The 27,229-nt window shown below is 45.1% G+C and overlaps 1 protein-coding gene across 1 annotated transcript in view; it reads right to left on the bottom strand.

Moving 5' to 3' along the window:
- The window catches only part of LOC118417370 (zinc finger CCCH domain-containing protein 3-like), a 77,845-nt gene that overhangs the window by 38,534 nt on the left and 12,082 nt on the right, over window positions 1-27,229 (bottom strand). The window contains exons 4-8 of the mRNA XM_035822923.1: window positions 26,288-26,372; window positions 21,500-21,675; window positions 19,281-19,382; window positions 18,302-18,461; window positions 17,113-17,283 (exon numbers count right to left, since the gene is read on the bottom strand). Coding sequence (XP_035678816.1) covers window positions 17,113-17,283; window positions 18,302-18,461; window positions 19,281-19,382; window positions 21,500-21,675; window positions 26,288-26,372 — 694 coding nt within the window. The remainder of the gene's footprint in view (window positions 1-17,112; window positions 17,284-18,301; window positions 18,462-19,280; window positions 19,383-21,499; window positions 21,676-26,287; window positions 26,373-27,229) is intronic.

Genomic DNA, 27,229 nt, shown 5'->3' with positions numbered 1-27,229 from the left:
CCTAGCACTGAATACCAGGCACTAGCACTGTAGCATGTTTGATACAGGTATGTGCAGGTGTGCCAGTACAAGACTGTACAGGCATGGGGGATGGGTTCAACAGTTACAGAGTTGTAGGCTTGTGATGAGTAAGACATGGGCAGGATATTTTGTTTGTTTGAACCTTTATTTATTCATGGAAAGCTCAAATTGGCCTGCAGGCCACTTTTCATTGAGGTCATGAGGGAAGTAAGGGTCAGATTTCATGGGATCTTTCTTTTTTTTTCTTTTTCCAAGCTTCCATCCCAACCCCAGACCATCAGGCAGGCTGCCCCCACCACAGGCTAACCAGACCTGCCACTGATGGATCCGGATATCCGCGGCCGTAACTCACTTTTCATAACAATCCACCCTGCCCCGGGACAGAGCTGTTTGTCAGCTGACTGCCCCGGGATGGAGTCGTTCATCAGCCCGGCGGTTGGTTTGAGGAATCGCTCCCTTGACAAGACAGATTTGGCTGGTTTGAGGAATCTCTCCCCCCACATGACGGATCTGTTGGGCAATGCGGAGTAAGCCTGGTTGAGCCGAGGCCGGCCCCCGTCCATGCGTCAACATGTGTGACATCTGCTGCATGCTGGGATGGTTTGGAGCTGCTCCCAGGCTGGGGAATCATGCAGGTGTCACACATGGATGTGTCAAACACGAACTTGTCACACATGGATGCACACGGACTGGGAAACTGTGCAAGTGTCACACATGGACGCATCACACGCGGATGCACACAGACTGGGGTGTGATGATGAATGGTCCTTTGTGTTCGCCTTTGATATATTGATGGAGAGTCTGATCAGGAAACAATGGACTGGACTGCACATAGCAGGGATGGGAAGGTTTAAGTACAGTTACATACTGAAGGCTTGTTCAGGTTTAGCCTTATACTATAGATACTTACAATGTATATTATACTATGTCATTGGTCATCGTCGATGCCGACGGACGAACAAGATCCTATAGATACAGACTGGGGCTGTGCATGCATCACACACGGACTGGGGTGTGATGATGAATGATCCTGTGTGTTCGCCTGTGATATATTAATGAAGGTTCTGATGAGGAAACAATGGACTGGACTGCACACTGCAGGGATGGGGATGTTTAAGTAGAGCTACATACTGAAGGCTGGTTCTCATTTAGCCTTATACTATAGATACAGACTGGTCAAGGGATAGGTGATATGAGGTGATAGATATGGACTGGGGCTGTGCATGTGTCACACACGGACTGGGGCGTGATGATGAATGGTCCTGTGTGTTTGCCTTTGATATATTAATGGAGAGTCTGATCAGGAAACAATGAACTGGACTGCACACTGTAGGGCGTGTTTGTTTGTGTGTCTACATAGAGAGTACACATAAATGCTGAAGATGGTTGCTGGTTCAGGCTGAACCTTATACTACAGATGTACACAGCAGTAGTGGCAGGGTCAGATGTAGCCAATGCTACAGACATGGAGAAGGCATTGCAGCTATAGTTCATCTAAAGTGACTAACACCAGATAACCGGTAACTGAGGTTAACACAGTGTGATTTTTTTTACTTTGATTTTATTTAGCTTGCAACAACATAAGTGGAGCACAGGCAGCGATAGCTGGTATTATGCCCCACATATTACATATTTTAGAGCTCTTGACACAATGTTTGCAAAAACATATTCTCTACAACATTTGAACCAAACAAAAAACAGTATAAATTAACTATAATACTATGTACAATCTAAAATGCAGCATTAGATGTAACCTAAGAATCAGTCCCTTCCATAACATTGGAGCATGGGAAGCAATTGTTGGTGTCAAGTACCACACATTACATTAATGGCACAAAACATACCCTGTAAAACCTTCAAAATGAAGACTCAATCCAATTTAAAAAGCAACACAAATTTACATATAACCTAAGGAACAGTCCATTCAATGGTTGTTGACATCGTCCCCAGACCTGTACCAGCACACCACCACTGACCCTGGACTGAGTTTTACCCCATCCATATCCATCCCTGTGACCAGTTCTGAGTCGTACTTAGTGCGGATTACTCCCCACAATGGCTCCACTCTCAGCACCATTACCGGCACCATTTCCATATTTCTCCCTGCGGCCGTAATGCCCCGCCATTCAGCCGGGAAGTGGCGGGTGCTAATGAAGCCGAGGCCGGGGCCTCACATAAAGATGGATCGGGAGGGGGGCGGGTATTGAGCCGGGCGTAACGGGGAGCTTACCGAGGTCTGTGTGGAACCAATTACTGCTGGACCTGATGACGGCTTCCCTTCATCACACCTGTACACACACCTGTCCTCACCTGCACACACACCTGTCCTACAGGTGACACTGCCAGGTGAGCACCACAGGTGACTACAGGGCTAGTGTAAGGTGCTGCTCCAGAAGAAGTGCTTCTGTAGGATATTTTTGCCTGGCAGAATTTACGTGCCCAGGTGCCGATATTGGACAGCCGGTACTTACAACAAGCGTGAACGTCACATTAACTATTGACCAAACTTATAAGGCACCGCCACTAAGACCTAAGTAGGTGCTTCCATGCTCCTAATTGTGCCTTTAAGATATATTCTCATTCTAAGGTTTATTGAACAATATCGACACCATCCCAGATAGCATTAATACTGACCTTCACCTCAAGAAAACTTTTTTAAAACTTTTTTGGCTGAGATGTTTTTCTTTTCTTTGACATACATTTTATTGGAAAAGAAAACTGACACAAAGTGACTCAGGGATAATTTGTATTTTACAGTGAACATTTCCACAAAACCCAGGTTTAGTCTTTGAACATCCCCCAAAACTACAGTTCTCTACACTTCAACACACCTTTCATTCCTTAGCCAACCAGCATCTCCTTGTGAAAGACACCTCATATACAAGCAGCCATTTTTCAGGTTTCTCCCAACTTTTCAGGAATCAACATAACAAAACAATCCCAACAACCTACACCTTTCTGTCTAGAGGTCCACTCAGAACTGTCCAATCACGGGGACTGAGCTACAGAATGGCTGCAGACAGAAATCAGTCTGACCAAACACTTGTTTTTCCAAGGAATGTCTCAACAGCCTGGAATGAAGGACTTGTATAAGACAGTAACAACTCTGGCCAGCGCTGTACTGTGTAAGACAGTAACATCTCTGACTAATGCTGTACTGTGTAAGACAGTAACATCTCTGACTAATGCTGTACTGTGTAAGACAGTAACATCTCTGACTAATGCTGTACTGTGTAAGACAGTACCATCTCTGACTAGCGCTGTACTGTGTAAGACAGTAACATCTCTGACTAATGCTGTACTGTGTAAGACAGTACCATCTCTGACTAATGCTGTACTGTGTAAGACAGTACCATCTCTGGCCAGCGCTGTACTGTGTAAGACAGTACCATCTCTGGCCAGTACTGTACTGTGTAAGACAGTACCATCTCTGGCCAGTACAGGTGTGTAAGACAGTAACATGTCTGGCCAGTACAGTACATCTCTGTGCTGTGCCCCTGTGTAAGACAGTACCATCTCTGTGCTGTGCCCCTGTGTAAGACAGTACCATCTCTGTGCTGTGCCCCTGTTTAAGACAGATGCCCCGCCTGTCCTGGGTATTGACCAGTATATTGACTGCCATGTTCGCTAAGCCGTCAGGATTGTCGGGGCCCGTGTTCCATGTTCCTGCTGTTGTAGCGAACTATTAAACCCATCCTTCTCCTTCAGGAGCTGCAGGGCAGGACACCAATCTTCCTGCTTGGGGGGGGGGGGGATTGCAGGGTTGGACAGTAATCTTTCCTGCTACAGGTGTGTGTGTGTGTGTGTGTGTGTGTGTGTGTGTGTGTGTGTGTGTGTGTGTGTTTGCAAAAACACTGGGAACATGCTTGCGCATAACAAGCACTATGAAGGATGTGCAAGAAGAAAAGTGCCCAGAAAGGCAGAACTACAGAAGCTCAACTAGAACAGTAACCAGGGAAGCACCCAACAAAGAAAAAGCACAGATAGGTGCTAAACTAGAGTTCAAAAATCTCTGTCACTATAGCCGTGAAGGAAGCTGTTACACGTATCTAGGCATCTAGTGCAGTACAGATATACATTCAGCTGGCTCTAGCCTCACTGTTTATCAACTTGGATTTTTCTTGTCTGGGAAACAATTTATTTTGTTGGAGCGGCCTGCTGACAAATAGAACCTGCTTATGAGGGAGAAAAACGTAAACCTTCCAACTCCAGATTACAAACTGCCTCCTTTATCAATGAAAGGGAGGAACAGCCCAGTTTTCCCCTGACAGCGGAACATGCCAGTATAACATCAGATTCAGCACCAGGGACAGGACAGCGGTACTCGGGTCTGAAATACTGTAAATGTATTTAAGTTCGCGGGGATTTGATTTTGTGGTAGCGGGAAAAAGGACTTTTCGCGGCGGTTTTGAGTTCGCGGTAGCATCATGCGGTAGCATCATCTCTTTCTGCCAAGGAAAAATGTTTGCGGTGGTTTTAAGTTCGCGGTGAAGCGGCCACCATGAAAACCATGAACATTAAACCACAACAAAAGTTTCTGCAATTACAAAACTGGCACGATGCATTTAAAACTGAACACATTAGTAGGAGTAAAAGCCAGTATCAGACCAGGGATTTTGCACTAGAAACAAAATACAATCTTCAGCTTTATTAGAATATCTCAATCTGCCTTTCATTTTATTACATTTTTTATGTAGTTCTTATAATCCATAAATTCCCTTATCATGACATCATACTCCAGATTTCCGGAGTAAACCAGGCCACGGTTGGTCGACTCATCGTATCAGACCAGAGGTGGACGTTTTGTTGTGGCCGCGGGTCAAACGTTTCGTCAGCTGTGACTCGGCTTATCTCCGAGTCCTTATCACCTCGCCTGGCGGTCTCTGCTATCTGTGGTCAGTCGGTAGTGACCGCCTGGGAACCAGCAAGTTTGGGTCATTACGGCTACTGAGCTATTGATAAATTGTATCAGGAGAGGAGAGTGAATACCCAGAAATAAGAAACGACTCTTAACCTGAGTGTAGCTTTCAAAAACTAAGGTATTCTCCCACTTGTTGTTACAAGAATAAGGCAGATGATGTACACAGTATACACTGGGTCCATTTTGCTGCTCTTTTTCCTTGTCAAGTACAGTAGAAGCCGCTTATTAGGGAAGGCCATTTGCCAGCTAAATTTTCCCGACTAACCGGCGTTCCCGATTAAAAGATGTTGCTCGAAATGACCCGATGGGGGAGGGGGGCATCGGTGAACGCATCGCACGCATTGACACAAAGAATACAACACAATCATTTCTACCACAAATAATCAAGTCCATAATTTCATTAAACTCCACAAATATACTTATTAGCCACTTTCAGCGGCAAATTTATCTTTTATCGGTAATTGTGATATTGTTATCACATTTTAGTGTCGAAGAACGAATCGCGATGCATCAAAAGATCTGTCTCGTCTATAGTATCGGCTTGAAGAAAACAAAGAAATTAACACTGCTAAAACACGTTAAGCTACCGAAAAAAAACGAGGTACATATGCAAACGTATTCTAAATTTGCCAAATGAACAATTGTTTTGATTAATAGAGGACTGATCAAGGGTACAGTGCACGCGCTTACTACGTAAGATTTGTCGACATGTGATACACAGACGAAAAACATCGCTACGTTGTAGGACAAAAGCGCTCTTGGTTTTCAGACAAACTTTATGTACTAGGCGAAAATACTCATGACTAACGCATAAATAAACTGTTAATCTTCATATCTACAAATTTTCCAGTTACGATGTCCACAGATTACACTGAAATTTTGCAACAGCCGACAGCGTCATTTTCAAAACATTTCCATCACGAAAACAAAGATGGCGGACGCGGCGTCATGTGTAGTATCCCATGATTCCCTGCGGCAACCGCCGGGCCGCGCGCTAGCGACGTAAATTGAATAGAAATCGCGGCCTTTTCGGACTCAAAACAGGCAGTTTTGATACTTTTGGCGATCTGATATCTTTATACGGGAAAATTTTGGTTCATTCCTGCTGATTCTGGTGATTTGTTTGGCATTTTTCGGGGTTAACATGCGTTGTTACTTGAATTTTTTTCCCGATTAGCCGATTTGGGCTTTGCAAATATGGGGTGCTGTAAACAATAGCGCCAATGGGAAATGGTTTTGGATTTCAGAATTCTTTGCAACTAACCGATTTTTGCGACTAAGCGTATTGCAAATAGCTGGCTTCCACTGCAATGAACAATGGACCACAACTTACGGCCCCATCTTAAGGTCATTGACCTTAAGTTTCCATTTGTTATGCAAAACAAATGTCTGGAGTTATAGTTGAATGGGCCATGTGATGTAGAGATCTTATGTAGTCAGAAACGACTAACGACTCTCTGAAAGAACTCCAAGCCCAGAGCTCTGTAACAAGTCACCACATTTCTGACAGAGATTTCTGCCACCCTAAGAGGACCATACGCTCGCTGTGAGACAGAAACAAATAGAGGTAAGGCTGGTACTTAACTCATATTAAACCGAGCTAAGGCCGGTGATTAACCCTTGATAAGCCAGGGATTACCGTAGGCTAATCTGTTGGTCAGTACCAGCTTCTATATCAGAGCAGATATCTCTGTACAACCATAACATCCCCCCCCATGCCTGAGTGGACCTGTCCCCCCAGGTGGGTCGTACCACCTCAGGTGTGACCCTGATAACACCTGCGGTAGATAATGGTTCAGCCCATTTAGCCAAGGATGGCGGCTATCTTGATGTCCGAGTGGTCAGCGCGATGGATCTGCCGCGGCTGGGTTGGCCCGTACCCCCGGGTCACCGCCAGCGTTACGGTTGCGGCTTTTCCTCCCTGATCGTGTGGGTAGATAGACGCTCCCGCGCCCTAGAGTGGTGCCTGTTTACGAGATGTGACAGTTTATCTGTCAGAGAGAATCTGGTGAATCGGAGAACCACAGACTGGAAACCTCACAGATACCCACAGCTGCATCAGGTTGGGAGAACAAAGGATACTGGAGTTTTTTTTTTTATACACAACTAGTTAAGTCTCCTTGATGATCTTTATTTGCATGTTCCTGCCCATGTGGGCTAAATGCAGCAGATCCCATGATTATATAAGACATCTTCTTCGGGGAGAAGAGCAGCACTCACAAAACTCTCAGGAAGATGTCTGATACTCAGTGATAGGCATAAAAATGTATCTAAGCATAAAAACTTATTGGTTGTTTAAAAGAAAACCCCTATATCCTGCTGCAGAAAGTCAAGCAGGTCTAACTGCAGGGACAGGAGTCTGGCCTCAGGCTGTTTAACACAGCAGCTGCCCCAGTAGGTTGGCTATATCTGGCTGTGTAAAGTAATGTTATGACTTATGTTCCTGCCCGTGTGGAGGTTTCAGATCGTGCTCCCATCAGTGCTCAGGAGCAAAGTCTTCTCTACAGGCTGATCCAGTTACTTGCTCCATCAATGTCAAGGTCTTCTCCGGTTACAGCCAGAGTCAAAGACTAACACCTACATGTATCAGGTTTCAGGAGGTGTCTGATGAACAACATTTAAGCACAATGGAAGTAAAACAGACCACTTATTCAAGATCCTGACAGGCTGCTGAATAAAGATTACCGTAGAGAGGTAGGAAAGTTTGTAACTGATAGATAAAGTTTTTAATACTGGGTTGAATGGAGAAAGCAGCAACATGTTTTCTGTCCCTCCAGGCTGATTCTGCTCTGATCATATCATGACAGGTCTTAAAGTGTTAAACAGACAAAAGTGGCACTTTGCTCAACTTGGCCCAAGAAATACAACTTTTGTGTAACTTCTGTTATGTTAGTAAGCTGAAGTTTGGAGAAGGAGGACACTCTGTGATTGGTTGATGAAGTATTCATAAGTTTCAATCCAGAAAAAAAGGAAATTTTAGTAGTGTGTTTTCTGCTTGCAACTATGATGAAGTCAGAAGGTCTCAACAGACATCACTGAGACAAAATAATCAAACACTTATCATCATAAAGATCCTTGCATTTTCCTCAACTTGCTCCATGATAAACGACTTTTGTGGACTTCTTTTCATTTAGTAGGGCTAGTCCTGGCAGCGACATGTACTCTTCCTGATCTGATTTGACGAGAGAACACATTCCAACTTTCCTTCAATAAATCCCTGTGACGAGACCAGACACTGTCAGTGAACAGATCGTTCCCATCCATTATCATCTGTCATCTCCCATCCAGGGGCTGGGCTGTCTGTAAAGGACGTGTGGGGTACGGGTGTGATGGGGGTGATAGTAGTTGCCTGTTCTGTAGGTAATCCTTGTCGATATCAGGTCGGTTGTACAACATCAGGACCAGTATCAGGTTGTTCTGCTTGTTTAACCATCAGACAGACGTTATCGTCCCCCATCGCGGAGGGCTGACGAGTTTGACAGGGCAGAAATTGGCTGGACAGCAGTCTGGTCTAAAGTGGTGTTCTTCCTGCAGTAGGGTTGGAGTCTCTGCAGTAGGGTTGGAGTCTTTCCAGAGTTTGGAAGCTTTGACAGGTTTGGGTGATGTTTGAGGGTGCAGTCTGCACCATGGAGCATCTGCTAAGAGCTATGGGGGATGGAGGACAAGAGGAGAAGGGCCATGAACGTTTGAGACATCTTTACGACGAGATGATGATGATGATGATGTGAGATCAGACTTGCTGAAGCTGCAGGGGTTCGATGCACTGCAAGACTTGTGATGACTTTTACCCAATGGTTCATATTACCCTTATAAAGGGCCACAAAGAAGAACTGACTTAAACATAGTCTTCTTACACATACGTACATACTTCAAGTATCTTTATCATATTCATCATTGTTTCCCCTTATACATGTCAGCTTCTATGTAGAAAACAGGAATAACTCCACAGCAAACAATGCAAAACATACTGTCCTCAATACAATGTAGAACAGTGGATATTGGAGTTTCTTCTACAATACAGACATTTTCCTCAGAGATTCTAACTGGAGTGCTGCTTCTCGCTGCTATACACATTATATATCTGATAGAGTGAAAGCAACACTTGAGTTAGAAGCTGTGAGAAAGATGTCTGATAGGCATGGAAACATGAACAGGTGAAATAACATTTAATTTACTGGTTGTTTGTAATAAAACTCCAATATCCTATGCCCTACCAACCTAACGAAAGTATCTTTGGAATTGTAGAACAGCATTTTGCATGAAACAGTGAGGATGACTCGTGTTTGATACCGCTCGTTATCTTGACAGATCTTTATTAATGAGGCTGTAACGAGTAAAGACGTCTTCACGAGCCCCTCCGTGCTACAACCCTGCCCCACATCCATCAGGAGTAAGTGGTGCCGCTCATAAAGGTGTGAGTTTGTCACTGCTGACATTTTAAACATGCCGGCAGCCCCTCATCGTTCACAGCGCCACAAACGAGCGCTAATCTGCCGCCCAGCCCGGCCTGCTGACAGCGACAGAATCCGCCGCGTGCGCGCGTCAAGCTGACAGGTTTGATTACTGCGCGGGACGATATTAGTGGGGTGACATTATACGCACTCATGGGACAATGTTATTATACGCACCTATGGGACATTTCAGCATATATATGTGTACAGGCATGTTTTATAACAGTGGCTGGAACACACACACCTGTGTACAGGTAGTATTCAGGTAAGTAAACCTGTTCAGGACAGGTAAGAACCTGCTCAGTACACTACGTAAGAACCTGCCCGGTATAGGAAAGTACCTGCCGGACATCTCACCACGCATATACAGGTATTTTCTTACAGCAGGGACTCAAGCACACACCTGTGTAGTATCCAGATAAGGAATGCACACCTGGGTTGTGAACAGGTAGACCTGCTCAATACAGGTACAGCTCATGTCACATTATATCAGGTTACAACACATTGTGTATGTAAGTAGAAATCTTCAGCTGTCAAGCAATTCCTGTGGAATCTGGGACTAAAACTGAACCAAAACTCCTCCTGATGCCACTAACCACTTGTAGTAGAAGTTCATACTCAAACCAAAGTTCCCTTACACATGTACAATCATTACCTGTCCAGTAAATGCAAAAGATCCTGGTTTAGAGAAGGAATAAAGGCCTTTCGTGTAACTAAATTGTACCCAGTGCAGGTTGTCCAGAACTATTAACTGTATACAAAACATACAAGTCATGTACACAACATTTCATAATAGTTTAATACCAACTAAAGGACTGCCACTTTCAGCACACCAAGCCTGTACAGTACATCAGGCCCATCAGATGACTGACGACTCATCTCCCCCAGCCCCAGTGTCCCCAGCCCAGCAGGTCCTGTAAAGACGTTGACCTGTCATCTTCCGTCAAACTTGCAGGAGGGACAATAAAGCGCCGCTGACGGCCCTGGCAGGTTGCCACCGGATACGGGCGCTCCGACACGGAGCATAAACCTGTCGTTTCCGCGACGACAGCCGATCATCGCGACGTCGACATCAATCACAACGGTAATCCCGCCATCTTCCCCATCGATTTTACTCTTCTAGGCAATAATTTCCCACAATCAGATGTACAGGAAGATCCATAAGATATAAAAATATGTCAAGCGGACAAGTCTGGAAAACTGTCAAAACTACGATAAAAACCAATCAAAATATGACCGTAAAAGTTTAACTACCACATGCAAGCCCACAACGTCAGTCAGGATTGAAGAAAAATTAATCTTCTTCTTCTGCCTTCACGCCGGACAGCACTGAGAAGTGGCATCCTTTAGATTGGAAGTCTTAACTTAATTCTCTTTGTCACATCTTTTTGCAAAGAGTGTGTATTCAGTTCCAAGAGATCTACTTTCTTAAGTTTGGAGTACGGACACTAACTCATGAAACTTTCCTAAAACCCTTGTTCTATAACTCCTTCTACACTTCCTCCTGCACCAGAAGGATACGTTCTTAATGTTCACTGAGATGAGAAACAGGAATGAGTGTGTGAGTGAGTGCCGGTGAGGGAGCGAAGTAAGTGAGTAAATACAGAATACAACACGGTGTATTCCGTATCAGCCGAGGTACCAGCCCGACCGCGGGTCGGATTGCACGACGGCCGAAGGCCGGAGGGCGATCCGACCTGCGGGAGGGCTGGGACCGAGGGTGATGCGAAATACACCGTGTTGTATTTTATTTATGTCATACCCACCTGAGAAAACCCCTGGTTTGATGCGAAATGCGCCAGAAGTTGAACAATTTTGTTGCCCTCGAAAAAAAGTGTTGCAACAGTAATGTTCCAACGTCCGATCAGGTATTCGAATTTTTGACGGCGCCACACTCGGCCCACTCAAAACAGTTCGATTTATTCGAATGGAGCCCGTGTGATACAACTTAGAGCCCGGGCCGTACGGAAAGTTATCACCCGGTCTTGAACACCCGTATTGAACGGTTTTGTGTCACAGGTATGACATAATGTATGATATGACACCAGGTTGAATGTTCCGATGCTGTAAGACATGTGCTATGATAAGACAGCTATAAGACATGTGCTGTGATATGTGCTATGACATAACAGCTGTAAGACATGTGCTATGATATGACAGCTGTAAGACATGTGCTGTGATATGACAGCTGTAAGACATGTGCTATGATATGACAGCTGTAAGACATGTGCTATGATATGACACCTATAAGACATGCGCTATGATATGCGCTAAGACATGTGCTGTGATATGACAGCTGTAAGACATGTGCTATGATACGACAGCTGTAAGACATGTGCTACGATATGACAGCTGTAAGACATGTGCTATGATATGACAGCTGTAAGACATGTGCTATGATATGACAGCTGTAAGACATGTGCTGTGATATGACAGCTGTAAGACATGTGCTATGATATGACAGCTGTAAGATATGTGCTATGATATGACAGCTGTAAGACATGTGCTGTGATATGACAGCTGTAAGACATGTGCTATGATATGACAGCTGTAAGACATGTGCTATGATACGACAGCTGTAAGACATGTGCTATGATATGACAGCGGTAAGACATGTGCTGTGATATGACAGCGGTAAGACATGTGCTATGATATGACAGCTGTAAGACATGTGCTATGATATGACAGCTGTAAGACATGTGCTATGATATGACAGCTGTAAGACATGTGCTGTGATATAACAGCTATAAGACATGTGCTATGATATGACAGGTTGAAGCAGTGACCCTGGTAGCCGTGCCCAACCATGTATCACTTGTTGACGACTGCAATACTTCACGTCAAATCAACCCGGCCCGCTCCACGCATGATCAATCACGCGGCGTGCCCTGGCAGCGCGGCCGCCTTGTTAGCGCGTATTGAGAGCCGGGGCCGGTGTAAACGGGCGGTGGGGCGGTGCGGGGACCGGTTAGCCGAAGGTCGGACATGCCGGACCATGCATCACTTGGTGACCACAGCAATACTTCAATGCCTGGTACATGTACCCTGCCACTGCTGGGTTAAAACACATTAATCAGGCTGGTATAGAACTTACATTGCTACAGTTGCTCAGGCATAAAATATGCACATATCTTGCTATAACCCTTTCCGAACCACATAACACACAAGCCCTGCTGCCATACTGGTGCATCAGAAAACATCAATGTACATGTACATTGAGGTATTGTACAGAACTAAGGACTGAGCAAATAAAACATTATCTTTAATTTCTACTGAAACACTATCCACTGGTATATCCACTCACCATAGCAAGAGAGAAATGATAACTGTGTATACAAGGGCACAATATACTGGCGGTCATTCATAGCAAAAACTCTTCATGAGAAGTTAGAATGAACAGACTGGACCATGGATGCGTTGTCCACTTGTTCCAGTTATGTGCAGGACTGACAACTACTGGGAGTCAAACTGTTGCTGTTCCAGTGCACAGACAGTTAGTACAACCACTGGACAATACCTGCTACAACACAGGAGGGCCAAAGAGGCACGAAAAACGCACCACCACAGCTATAACACTGTTGGAGTGGGACATGGAAAACGCACCACCGCAGCTATAACCCTAGTGGGACTGGGAGAGTGAGCTAGAACCCTGCCCGACGCGGCGGACACGAGCCCAGGACAGGTGTGTTGGGGACCGGGGAGGGCGTTGGGAGAATTGATATTGACAAACGCGGACACCAGAGCTGTCTGCATCCATCAAACTCCAATATTTCCCATCACCCGCCGGAACATTGATGCGAGGATGTCGTTATCAATCACCCTCCAGCTGCTCGGACCCGCGGTGGACCACAAGTCGGGTTTCCTGGGAGACAACCCACGGACGGGCTCACATCAGCTGGGCTGGTTTATCAAGGACACAGACAACCCGTAGTATCAACCTGGCAGGTTATACCAACTCTTCAGAAGTCATGCTGATAAAATGTCATTCTGATTCTTTCACCTGCTGGTAACCTGCTTAGCACCAAGTTATCATCAAAATACCTGAAGGAAGTTGTACACTTAATCTATCAAATTGAATGTCCAGTGGGGGTCGTCCACACCAAATTCAGGACATTTCATCCCAGTTTGCTGTAAGATGGGTTTTCAAGGTCTTTCCTTAACTATGCTGTTAAGAGACTTGTGTGAAATGTGTGAAGAACTTTCTTCTCTTGAATCCCAGACGTTTTAAAACTTTTAGGAGTATCATTATGAAAATGACAAGTTAATAAGATGGGTACAGTCTATGTTTCTCAATCTATGGCAGTTCTATTCTGCATTGGTTTGATAAAGTTTAGTAGGCCTAGACTTCTGTATCTGTATCTATATAGCCGGTATAACTGCCCTTGGGCGTAACACACCAGCTTCGCAGGCACGCGGCATGGCAGCAGCTGGTTATATTACACTGAACGACCTGTCATACAACCACCACCTGTGAGCTAGCCTACAACAGACCTACATGTATGTGGAGAACCATGTGTGGAGGCGCTACGCTCCTTCCTGGAGCATGCGGACCTGTGTGAGTGAGTGGGCCCAACATAACACAGGCGAACTTCCATCCTAATAATGTCTTACAGACCAGTTTGGACACTTCGTAAGGAAGATAAAACAACTGCTGAAGACCCAACGCTGCGTGAAGCAACTTCAAGTGGAACTTCTGGCAAGTCAGGCTCAAGTCTATCTATCAGCCACAGCGTTCGATAGCAAAACAGCAAGAAGAAGAAGAAAGAGGTTTTCACAGGTTCTAACGAAAACCAAGAGACTTGAAAAACAACTCAAGGTGGAAACCATGAGTTGAGAAGTCTGATAACTCGTCTCCATTTTTCCACCTTAGATTAAAACAGACTAGTAACAATAGAAGGATGATTCCCTACAAATCTGCCAGGAAGACAGTCACTAAGGAAGACAGAAGAACCTGCCAGCAGCCTAGGCAGTGCGATCCGGCGACATGCGGAATCTGACAAGTTAAATCCGTGTCCATTTCTCAGCACATCGACCCCCGCCGTGTTTATTACACCTGCTGGTGACGCCGACATCAAAGCACATCTCCAGCCTGCACTGTCCTGATCCATCACTGCAGATGGTCAATACTACAGGACACCAACCACATGTATCTGTACTACAGGACACCAACCACATGTGTATAAACTACAGGACACCAACTACATGTGTAATACTATAAACTACAGGACACCAACCACATGTACAGACACATACTTTTCTCTTTCTCTACAATTGTTATGTACAATGCTACAGGATACCAACTACATTTTACTTACATCAACAAATGTGCACAGTAAAATAGGAAAAGATGTTGACCATCCAAGACTGGGGAAGGGACCACATGAGCATGGAATTTCCTTCACCATGAAAGGCAACCTAAGCAATATTAGCCCGAGTCAGGTTTGTAGAACTTCAATTATCAAAGTCAGTTTTTTGGGACACTTTTCTATGTGATAAGATGAAGCAACTCTATTCCATTCCATAACAACATTCAAGGAGCAGATATTCAACGCCACAGTGGCGCGAGGATGTTGTGAAGTCTAATTTTTGTGGGTTACAATTTTTAGGGAATCCTAGGGTGGCTTGTTTCTGTGCCGTTTTTAACCGCTCAAAAAATGAAATAATGATGTAGATTTGGGCAAATAGTGCAGTAGATATTACTTTCATACAGATTGCCTCATCCAGAATATTTTCACTTTTAAATCTTTGATATTGCTTAGGTTGCCTTTAAACTGGCTCTTGTCTTCCCAGTTTTTGCAGCTTTAATCAAGACTTTTTCAGTCTTTCTTTGCTTTCATTAGACAAGAGTAAGTGATATTTACCACTACTGCTATAATTGTGTCATCTAGTCCTGATATGTAGTGAGTCAAGCTTGTATCAACCATGATGTTTCTGACTTAAGAAAGATGCTGCTACAGTGAGTGTTAAGTTCAGTGCCCAGAAGTGGGTCCTGTATATCACACTGCACTGAGCAAACTCGCACAAAATAGAAAAGCTTAAGTAAGTTAAGACCCCATCAAACTCTGGCTGACACACAACAAGTTGAACAGATTCCCACCTCTGACACAATCATGGATCCTAATTCTCCTCCCATCACCAAATATCAACCACCATCAACCCTAATGAGCCAGCCACATTAAAAACACATTTATTCCACCCGCCAAACTGAATCCGATGTTTTCAGAAGCAAATTTGACGGTGGATGAAAAGCTTAGTTTTCGCCGTGGAGAAAAATGGGCACTTAGCGACCAGTCGTAACTCTACTGATGTCGTCAATAAGAGTTGTGACTTTCAAGTGGAGGCTGGGTTCTTTGTTCTGTGCAGAATCAGGTGTGAGTGGTCCACATTAGCAGGAGTCGGGAATGGCGGCAGTCATAAAGGGACCGGCCTGAACACTTCTGCATGGATTTCCTGTTAATGGGTATGAACGATGCGTCGCGGGAAGAGGGATCGTCGAGCCGAACTTGACGGAGTTCCTGCCATCACAGCCGTTCTGTCGCAATAAACAAGCCGGGCGCGACCGCCCGACATGAATGAAACAAGTCACAACATTCGTCACCAGATTCGGGGGAAATTGATACAAATGGAAATGTGGGAGGAGAAATCCTATAATTTACACCGGTGTAAGCGTGTGTGTCAGCTGGGACCCCGTCTTCAGGCAAGCGTGTCCCGCGTACTTAAGCCGTCGGCCCCGCCATGAATCAAAGTCTCCGCTCCAACAGCAATTAAAAACTGCGGCTCATTTGGAGGCAAATCAAAGACTGAACAAGGTTTGGCCCTGGGAAGGTGCTTCATCACTGCCAGCTGACGGCTCCGATGGTAGGGGAGGGGTTTACGGGACACTTTTACAGCTTACTGGAACTTTTCAGGACACTACAAGTTTGGAGCTGTGTGGCTATGAGAGTTCCCATCATGCTCTTGTTCTTCCCACAATGCTGTGTGGAGTTAGTGCAGAGATTTACAGCAGAGTGTAACGCAGAATGTACTGGTAACTTGTGGTGGTGGCTGATTGGGAAGGGTTTGTTTGGTGGTGTGCGTGTGAAGAGAGTCATTGAGTAATTGTCAGGTACTTCATTAATGAATTCCTAGCGTGAAGTGCTTTGATGAAGTCTTTTTTATCTACAAGACACTGTCTATGTCTGAAGGCTTCTGATATGAGATTCCTACAGAACTCCCTGTATCTTAAATGTTATGATAAGATGTTTAAGGAAATGACTGTTTTCTGAAATGTTCCAATGAAATCCCCACATCTCAAATGTTATGATAAAATCTTTAAGGAACTCCCCACGTCTTAAATGTTCTCTCGACATCCTAAAAGCTAAAGGAACCCCCAAATATTAAATGTTCTTCAGGAGTTGACTCACGGCTCCACTGACTTTGTTCTCGTTCTGTCACGAGTTTTATTACCCATGAAGACGTGGGACCAGGGTGCGCTACAAGGCAATACCAAGTCAGAACGGAGGGAAGTTTTATCAACTATGTATAGATACTGATGTATAGGTCCTTCAAGATTAGACAACTGGTACAAAGCTGCTGAGAGATTCAACTGAGCCATGTCATCAGTGGGAATCGAACCCCAACCTCGGGACAGGAGTTCAAGTGTGTCATCTATCAGGCCATGGCTGCCCTTTCAGTAGTAAGGGCAGAAGACTATGATAATTGAAGGATAGCTTTACCAACCTGGTGCAGACGGCGACCTTGTCGGGGTCGTGGATGTAGGGACAGTCGTTGCCACGGTTACAGCGGCCGAAGCGGTTGTAGAACATGCAGTACTGGCGCGCCGCGGCCTGCCGGTTGGTTTTCCTGTAGCGGGCCGTCTGACTGGTCAGGATGCTCCTCTGTACCGCACGGCTGGGAGGGCACACAAGGGTCAAGGTCATAGGAACAAGGGTCAAGGTCATGCAAACATGGGGTCAAGGTCATGGGATCATGGGTCAAGGTCACTAGAGCAAGGTGATAATATGGGGGTACTAGACTAAGTATTTATTTTTTCTTATAATGTTGTTACAGGCAGGTTTTTATAACATTTTGTGGCACTTCATGCTAAAGACTGAGAGTGTTGAAGACTAAGAGTGCTGAAACACCAAGTCAGCAGAAGAGTGTCCTTGGCATTTCCTGTCCTCCTGCGACCTTTACCCAAATTCCACGGCTGCTAACAAAATTCCAGGAGCTTTTATCACCTGTAATGAAGTTCCATCACCTGCTGCAGCCTGAAATCAAATTCCGCAACGTTTTATGACCTTTAACAAAATGACAACAGTTTCATATCTTGTAATAAAATCTCATGACTTCCCATGTCCTCTAACAAATTTCCTTTGTTTCCCAAACCTCTAATAGAATTCCATGGCTTTCCAGCCCAAGGACAGGTGAGGGAAAGCTGTGTAATGTGTTTTTCAATGACTTAAAGCTTCAGAATGAAGGGTTCTGTAAAGGGTTGGTTTAGATCATGGTGATTGTGACGTGACTCAAACTGTGTACTCTTGTGAGGATGCCAATGGTATGAAGGTTAAGACATGTTTAGACTCAGACCTAATCCACATCTTGTTGTCAGTAAATGCACTTCTGTATATACTTCTGTTGCTATTTTCTTCTGCAGCTACTTTTCACATTATCATACTCAGTTTAAAGAAGCAAAAAGTCCAGCTAATACTATACTGTAATTATTGAAACACTGCAGTTTTTTCCCCATATTGCAGCCAAGTTTGAATGATGATCAAACACTGTAATCCACGTAACCTTCATCACCTTCTTATCACCAAGGTGTCCAGGTAATGTCTTAAGTGTTAGCTGGGGCCACATAGGCCACTTTGAGTTCCAGCTAAGACTTTTGTCCGACCAGAATTGATTGTACGTGTCTCGGTTGCCTCACCTGGCCATTTCCTGCACCTTATTGGTCGCTGAAGACCGCACGAGTTTTCCCGGCGCCGTGCGGATGAAGGGGACGCCCCGGATGACCACCCTGGACACCCCCCTGGGTGTGAATGGTTCCTTCCCGGGACGAGTCCCTGCGGCCTCATTGGTGGAAGACCCTGGGGGGTCAAACAATCATCAAACTTTGCCAAACAAATCACCCCCAACTAACCGTGGACAGAAAGCAATTAAGGCGCTCACGCTGTTCGATACGCCCGGCCCTCCCACAATGGACCAATATTCACTCCCGCTCCGCAACACTTTGAAGCCCTCAACACGCCTAATGGTTTTTCCATGTCGGGGATGGCACAAATCTTCCCTCTTCTCACTAAACCCAGCAGACAGCCACAAATCTCATCACTCTAAACCACGCAAGACAGGAACAAAACACAACATCTGCACAACACTCAGGCTTCAGCCAACACCTTTTTGACTTGCTGGTTGTTGGTTTAAAAAAGAAAGAAAAGAAAGAAAGAAAGAAAGAAAGAAATGAAAGACAGTAAGAGGGAAAGAAAGAAAGAAAGAAAGAAAGAAAGAAAGAAAGAAAGAAAGAAAGAAAGAAAGAAAGAAAGAAAGAAAGAAAGAAAGAAAGAAAGAAAAGAAAAGAAGAAAAAGAAAGAACGAAAGAAAGAAAGGGAAGGAAGGAAGGAAGGATGGAAGGAAGGAAGGAAGAAAGAAAGAAAGGAAGGAAAGAAGGAATGGTGGGAAAATCACAATAACAGAATCTGAGGGAGAGCCTGCACCTTGGTATACAGAGTCTTATGGAGAAGAGATAGGTGCAGGTTTTTCTCCCAGCCCCCCTCACCCCCCTGGTTTTTGGCTTTTTGTACAATTTTTATCTTCAAATATCAGAAAACCAAGGAAACAAACCGGTCTGGTATGAATCACACATTGGAAGGAGGGGGGAGGGGTGAAGGGGGGGGGGGGCCATCACCTACCTGCGGTTTCCTTGACCCGAGTCAGCGTCTTGCCGCTGGCGTCTAGTAGGAACCTCTCTCCCCGGATGTTGACCTTGACGTCTTTGTGTGCCGCTGGTTTACCTGGAGGGACGGGAGGAGGAGGAAAGGTGCAGGTTATATCACATGATCATCGCCATGACAACCGTCAGTGTCAGGGTAAGTCGTGCAAGCGACATCACTTGATGGATCCAAGAGTGAACAAATTTGACCACATCATTTCTGGAGCTATGGAGCAAAACTTTCTCACTGGCCAAAGCACTTAGGCAGATATCAGCTCTACTACAGTCAACAGAGTCAGTCCTGAAAACACCCAGTGTGATATACTATCAGCTGTGTATGTTAGGGTTTAAGGTTAGGACTCAAAATACTTTATCTTATAATAATAGAACTTTCTTGCACGACAACTGTAAAGGATACGATGTGTGGCAACTTATATGCAATGCATGATTGGTAACATCTTCCCAGTAATTCTGTCAGCTTCTCCACAGTGACTGTGGTAGTAATTTATTTCTCCCTTAAAAATATCAAAACTGTTACATTTTGGGCCCGACAGTGGCTTGTTCCAGTACCGCAGTAGATATTCCGGTTTTGATACCTTGAGTGCTGGACAAGCTATGGCCGTGACTTTTGAGTAGTTACAGTGTAGATACATGTAGCTCTTTGGGGCAGAGAGTAAGTGGTGTACATTTGGGCCCCCAGCAGTTTTTTTCGAACTTAGAGCATAAGTGATTAAAAAGTGCTATGGCCTTCTAGATAAGATTGTGGGGGGTAGACTAAGTAGTAGTGAGGGGATCCTGGATGACATATACGAGTGTCGGGAGTAGTGAGCAATGTTGACATAAGATGATGGATGCCTGGATGACATATACGAGTGTCGGGAGAAGTGAGCAATGTTGACATAAGACGATGGATACCTGGATGACATATACGAGTGTCGGAGCAGTGAGCAATGTTGACATAAGATGATGGATCCGACACGACCTTCCCCAGTAGTTCAAGTATGAATATTTCACACTCGGTTAGGTTCGGGCCCGCCAATCAATTCCTCAAACCATCCATTATTTATCCCCAACTCCGGTAAATTCTGCCGCGGCACTTCCCATGAATCAATTTGTGGAAGACGGATGAGTTTATGGGGGCCATGCGGCCGGGCAGGTGTGGGGGGGGGAGGATATTAGGGGGGCGTGCGGGATGGTGCCGGCATCGGGGGGTAATTGGGTCCATCTGATGAGGTTCTGCTCCATGAGCAGAGGTTTGAGCATCGATAACTGGCAATGATCGTACACAGCTTCCCAGATCAACTGGGATCTGAACTGAACTGTGTGCAGAGGTTTGAGGATCCGATAACTGGCAATGATCAGACACAACTTCCCAGATCAACTGGGGTCTGAACTGAACTGTGTGCAGAGGTTTGAGGATCCGATAACTGGCAATGATCAGACACAACTTCCCAGATCAACTGGGATCTGAACTGAACTGTGTGCAGAGGTTTGAGCATCGATAACTGGCAATGATCGGACACAGCTTCCCGGATCAACAGAGATCTGAACAGAACTGTGAGTAGAAGTTTGAGGATCCGATAGCTGGTAGGGATCAGACACAGCTTACCGGATCAACTGGGATCTACTGGCAGCAGAACATGATCCTGGGGCGTCGACAACAGATCCGGGGACCAGGAGACACCATCTCATGATCCCGACCCAAAACCTACATCATTGTCGGCTCAGACCATCCCAATCAAAACTTTGCCAGGATTCCCCCATGCAGACCCTCTTGGATTTTTTTTGACTTCTTCTTCTGAAAAGTTCGGCTTGCTGGGATGTGCATACTCAAGTTAAGTCAATTTAAGGCCTTTCGTTAGTCTCAAGATATTGCTTTTGTCCAAATTTCTTCTTATAAAAATATGGCAGAAAAGAGTTGACCCAAACAAAACAAAACACACAAGAACAAGTGCGAGTGAAAGTGTGAAAGTGCGTACCTGTGAGAGTGAAAGTGTGTACCTGTGAGAGTGAAAGTGTGTACCTGTGAGAGTGAAAGTGTGTACCTGTGAGAGTGAAAGTGTGTACCTGTAAGAGTGAAAGTGTGTACCTGTGAGAGTGAAAGTGTGTACCTGTGAGAGTGAAAGTGTGTACCTGTGAGAGTGAAAGTGTGTACCTGTGAGAGTGAAAGTGTGTACCTGTGAGAGTGAAAGTGTGTACCTGTGAGAGTGAAAGTGTGTACCTGTGAGAGTGAAAGTGTGTACCTGTGAGAGTGAAAGTGTGAGGCCCGGGTCAGACGGCTGCTGCTGAGCTTGTAAACGACTCCGCCCTTCACCAGCAGCTTTCCTGACGCTGTCTTCACGTAATAACGCGTCGTCCGTGGGTCCGGCCTGGTGCTACGGGACAGAAACACACGGGGTGAACAACCTGACGCCGTCTTCACGTAATAACGCGTCGTCCGTGGGTCCGGCCTGGTGCTATGGGACAGAAACACACGAGGTCAACAACCTGACGCCGTCTTCACGTAATAACGCGTCGTCCGTGGGTCCGGCCTGGTGCTACGGGACAGAAACACACGGGGTGAACAACCTGACGCCGTCTTCACGTAATAACGCGCTGTCCGTGGGTCCGGCCTGGCGCTACGGGACAGAAACACACGAGGTCAACAACCTGACGCTGTCTTCACGTAATAAACGTGCCGTCCGTGGGTCTGGCCTGGCGCTACGGGACAGAAACACACGAGGTGAACAACTCCAACTGGATTTCGAAACCAAGGAGGAACAGCTAATCACTCACCTAAGGCAGCACCGATTTTCTTAGTTCTTATTCAAACATGAGTTTAGCATGTGGACAATGCAACCAGAAGCTGGGAGGAAAACATGCATCTTACTTCAAGTACATTTACTCCTGAAACTCTTTGCACCAACTGGCAGGTGCTCTGTTTTGCTGTTTCATTTTTCAACTTAGCATTGCTTTATGAAAACAGTGAATAAACAAATAAAATTAGTGTGGCCTAACAATCCAGTAGTAACCACAAAAACACAAAAGTTACAAACTTTCCTTTGCTCTTCAAAACGACAGAAGGAGAATAAAGCACAATTCAATAATATGCATAATGAAAAGTCCAAATTTCTTCTTACCATAAGGAACAATGTCAGAAAGCTTGCAGCCTGCTTTAAGTGAACGAAATTAAGACCTTTCCCATCAGAATGTATGTGAAGTGGTAGCCCAAACTGGGGCACAGGTTTGCGATATTCAGCAATAACAGTCCCTCCCACACGAGGGACAATCAGCGGCTATAAACACATCCATCAGCCATGATTATAAACCAATTAGGAAGTAAGCCAGCGCTGAACCCGTTTCATTACGGCCGTTATGACGTGGACAGGGGCAATACGGAGATGGGACAGGCTGGAACAGGACCATTGAGAAGACTTTATTACAGCTGAGTGACGGATGACAAGATCATCAATCTATGAATTGTTACAGCAGCTCCCATAAAACATCTTACAATGTCTTTATTCTCATTAACTTCATTCTTTATATTGTTTAACTCTCAGCCTGCTAAGACGGCTGTTTGGTACCATCTTTGTAGGGATAGGGTTAAATAGAGTGAGTGATTTTGTTGAATGTGAGACAGGATAAGTTGCTTTAGTTATATGATGTAAAAGTAAACATACAAATCTTTTTCTTGAAGCTGGACAGAACAAAGACACAAGATATTAAAAGGAAAACAGAAAGAAGACAAAGAGAACAAAGCAGCAAGGTGAAAAATTGCTTCTATCAGATTTACCCAGACGAGTGTGATCTGCTATTTGAGAAGTCGGTACTACAGTACAAGGCTTTACTGTCCTGCAGTAGATGTCATAACTAATTCCTCCCATCTCTACCCATCCCTTATCCACCCCATGTAACCCTAATGCTAACCCTAACCCTAACCCTTACCCTGTACCCTAAGTCCCTTATCCTGTACCCTAACTCTAACCCTGTACCCTAACTCTAACTCCTATCCACCTATTCTTTCCTCCTATATACAGGATACTACTACTACTCGACATGTAACCCTATTAAAACTCTAACCCTATAGTAGATATCCTAACTTTCCTCCTATCCGCCTATCATTTCCTCGTATACAGGATACTACTACTACCCAATGCATGTAACCCTAACCTCGGATTCTCCCAGCCTTTTAGGTGGTGACTTTTACTGGAGACTACTACTACTCATGTAACCCTAACCCTATAGTAGATATCCTAACTTTCCCCCTATACTTGATACTACTACCATAACTACTCATGTTCCCCTAACCTCAGGTTCCCCAGCCTCGTTAGGTGGTGACTTTTACTGGAGACTACTACAACTACTCATGTAACCCTAACCCTGTACCCTAACCCTAACCCTACAGATATCCTAACTTCCCTCCCATCTCTATACCCCATCCTGTATAAATCCACCCCATGTAACCCTAACCTCGGGTCTCCCAGCCTCGTTAGGTGGTGACTTTTACTGCCCAGAAAAAAGACGTCTAATTGTACCCGAAGTCCCTAACCCTGTACCCTAACCCTGTACACTAACCCTACAGTAGATATCCTAACTTTCCCCCTATACTTGATACTACTACTACTACTCATGTAACCCTAACCATACAGTAGATATCCTAACTTTCCCCCTATACTTGATACTACTACAACTACTCATGTAACCCTAACCTTAGAGTAGATACCATAACTTTCCCCCTTTCCACTCCTGTAACCCAAACCCTGTACCCAAACCCTGTACCCTAACCCTGTACCCGAAGTCCCTAACCCTGTACCCTAACCCTGTACACTAACCCTACAGTAGATATCCTAACTTTCCCCCTATACTGGATACTACTACTACTCATGTAACCCTAACCTCAGGTTCTCCCAGCCTCGTTAGGTGGTGACTTTTACTGCCCAGAAAAAAGACGGTCTAATTGGGGCCAATCGTCCCTGCTGAATATTGACAGCAGAGCTACAACCCTCGCAGCGCGCGTCAAACTCGCTCGGCGCGGTTTATAGCGGCAATTAATGCGGGATCCGATGGGACTGGAGGCAACTGTTAACGGATAAAGGAGACGTGAAAATAGATCTCGGGAATCAATGGGCAGGTTTACAAGTCCCTGCACTGCTGTAGAGCCGCGGACAACGTGGGGTTACAAATCATTACAACAACATCTTACAACCGTGTACAACTCAGGGTTACAAATCATTACAACAACGTCTTTTCAACACATTACAAATTACTACAACAACACTTACAACCATGTTCAACTTAGGGATACAAATCACATCAACCGTGTACAACTCAGGGTTACAAATCATTACAACTGCAACGTCGTCTCAACACTTACAACCATGCTCAACTTAGGGATACAAATCACAACAATCGTGTACAACTTAGGATTACAAATCACAACATCAAGATTCCCTCAACACTTACAACTGTGCACACTTATCACAACAGTGCCCAGTGAAACTAATTATAAATATTCACTCAACACTTCCTTGTTCCATGTTTACTTTCAGCAGCATAACCCTCTCCATCCTGCCTAACCCCATAACCACCACAAATGTGCTGCCAAACGTCTACCTTAGCAGTCTGCAGGTTAACCATCACCAGTAGGAATGGGTTACGTACCAGTGAGTCATTCTGGTGTAAACGTTAGCCTCCCAGTTCTGATCAATGCTTACAATTGGGATTTTATTACTTTGAATGGGCATAATTGCTTCCCTTTATTTCCCTGTATTGGCAATAAAAAAACAGTTATTAGAAGATTGGGGCTGTAACACAGACGGCACCATCAGACAGTTAATGTATTCTACCCGTGGACAACGAGTAAAGAAAGGCTTGTAAGATTTGTAGAACAACTTTTGAAAACTGCACCTGGTAAAATTAACTGTGGTGAGTATTGGCAGGATTAGAGGCAGGCAGATTGAACTGTACATCTCCAGTACATGGCAGAGAGCCAGCTGTGGACCAGTAGAGTAGAGAATAGTGGACAGACAGAATGGAGTCAGAAACGATAAACAATACACTTGAGTCAATGCTCCTTTCCTAGTGGGGCGTAGCTTGTGTGTTAGCAGGTAGGTGTGAATAGTGCCCTGCTGTATTCTCCTTTCCCAACCAATTAACATGTAAAACAGCCACCAATTCTCCACCTAACGAACCGGTCTCCACTTAACGAACCGGTACCCACGAGACCAGGCACCTCTCTACGCACAACAAGCTTATGGTGTGGTCAGATCGGTTGTAGGTCGTCACATGATTTTAGTATGGTAGGATTTCCTAGCAGGTTGTGACAGAACCAACCACCAACATTACATAGCATATCAATTCACAGCTAGGATATAAAAACCCTCTCCAACAAGATTCATCCAGTGTTACTGACAAAAAGACAACACATGTTGCCTGAAACGTCTGACCGTTTCCAAAATCATATCCAGTTGCTTGAGTAATGGCTTTTTGGCATATTCAAACTTGTAAAACAGATGCACTGTGCCAAGAATACCCTTAGTTTACCTCCATAATTTTTTAAACCAAATGAGTTTTTGTTAAGTGTATAATCAATGATTATGAATTAGTGGATTTTATGCGGTATAATTGTTGGCGCACTTCATATGTAATATTTCTTTGAATGTCACACGCCATGCCAAGACCAATATAGCTGAATCTGAATAGTATGACGTACGTGACCGGGCCCGTACGGTTTATCCACCCGCACACAGCAGTGAATGGTATGACCTACGTGAAAAGGCCCTTACGTTTTTAACCACCCGCACACAGCACACAGCAGTGAGTGGTATGACGTATGTGACCGGGCCCGTACGGTTTAACCACCCGCACACAGCACACAGCAGTGAATGGTATGACCTATGTGACCGGTCCCGTACGGTTTAACCACCCGCACACAGCACACAGCAGTGAATGGTATGACCTACGTGACCGGGTCCATACGGTTTAACCACCTGCACACAGCAGACTTACCGTTTTGACATGCTGCCAGCGGCTGAGGTGGAAGACTTGACGATCTTGTATCGACTGACCCGTCTGCCCAGCCCAGGTGTGCTCACTGGAAACAACACAAGACAAACCACAGGTGTGAGACAGGTGTGAAGCAGGTGTTACATACATTAAGGCTGCGTAGAACACACATGTGGGAAAGTCTAAACATATATCAAACTTGTAAGTCTGACTCAGCTTTTATCAATGTACTAGTGATATCATCAGGCTGGGACACACACACACACACAAACATACTTGAACAAGTGGGGATTTCTGGTACAACATATATATCAATTGAGTTATAGGTTAGATTCTACTAACTCAGAAGTACGAAATGTACAATATATCATTTTTAGACTGGCTCATGCATAGGCCTGTAGCAGAGTTCCATCTGCCCTGTACAGGCCTGTAACAGAGTTCCATCTGCCCTGTACAGGCCTGTAACAGAGTTCCATCTGCCCTGTACAGGCCTGTAGAGTTCCATCTGTCCTGTACAGGTCTGTAACAGAGTTCCATCTGCCCTGTACAGGCCTGTAGCAGAGTTCCATCTGCCCTGTACAGGCCTGTAACAGAGTTCTATCTGTCCTGTACAGGCCTGTAGCAGAGTTCCATCTGCCCTGTACAGGCCTGTAACAGAGTTCCATCTGCCCTGTACAGGCCTGTAACAGAGTTCCATCTGTCCTGTACAGGCCTGTAGCAGAGTTCCATCTGCCCTGTACAGGCCTGTAACAGAGTTCCATCTGTCCTGTACAGGCCTGTAACAGAGTTCCATCTGTCCTGTACAGGCCTGTAACAGAGTTCCATCTGCCCTGTACAGGCCTGTAGAGTTCCATCTGTCCTGTACAGGCCTGTAGAGTTCCATCTGTCCTGTACAGGCCTGTAACAGAGTTCCATCTGTCCTGTACAGGCCTGTAGCAGAGTTCC

Source organism: Branchiostoma floridae, chromosome 6, assembly GCF_000003815.2.
Source record: "Branchiostoma floridae strain S238N-H82 chromosome 6, Bfl_VNyyK, whole genome shotgun sequence".
Taxonomy (NCBI): Eukaryota; Metazoa; Chordata; class Leptocardii; order Amphioxiformes; family Branchiostomatidae; genus Branchiostoma; species Branchiostoma floridae.
This window is presented reverse-complemented; position numbering and strand designations above follow the sequence as displayed.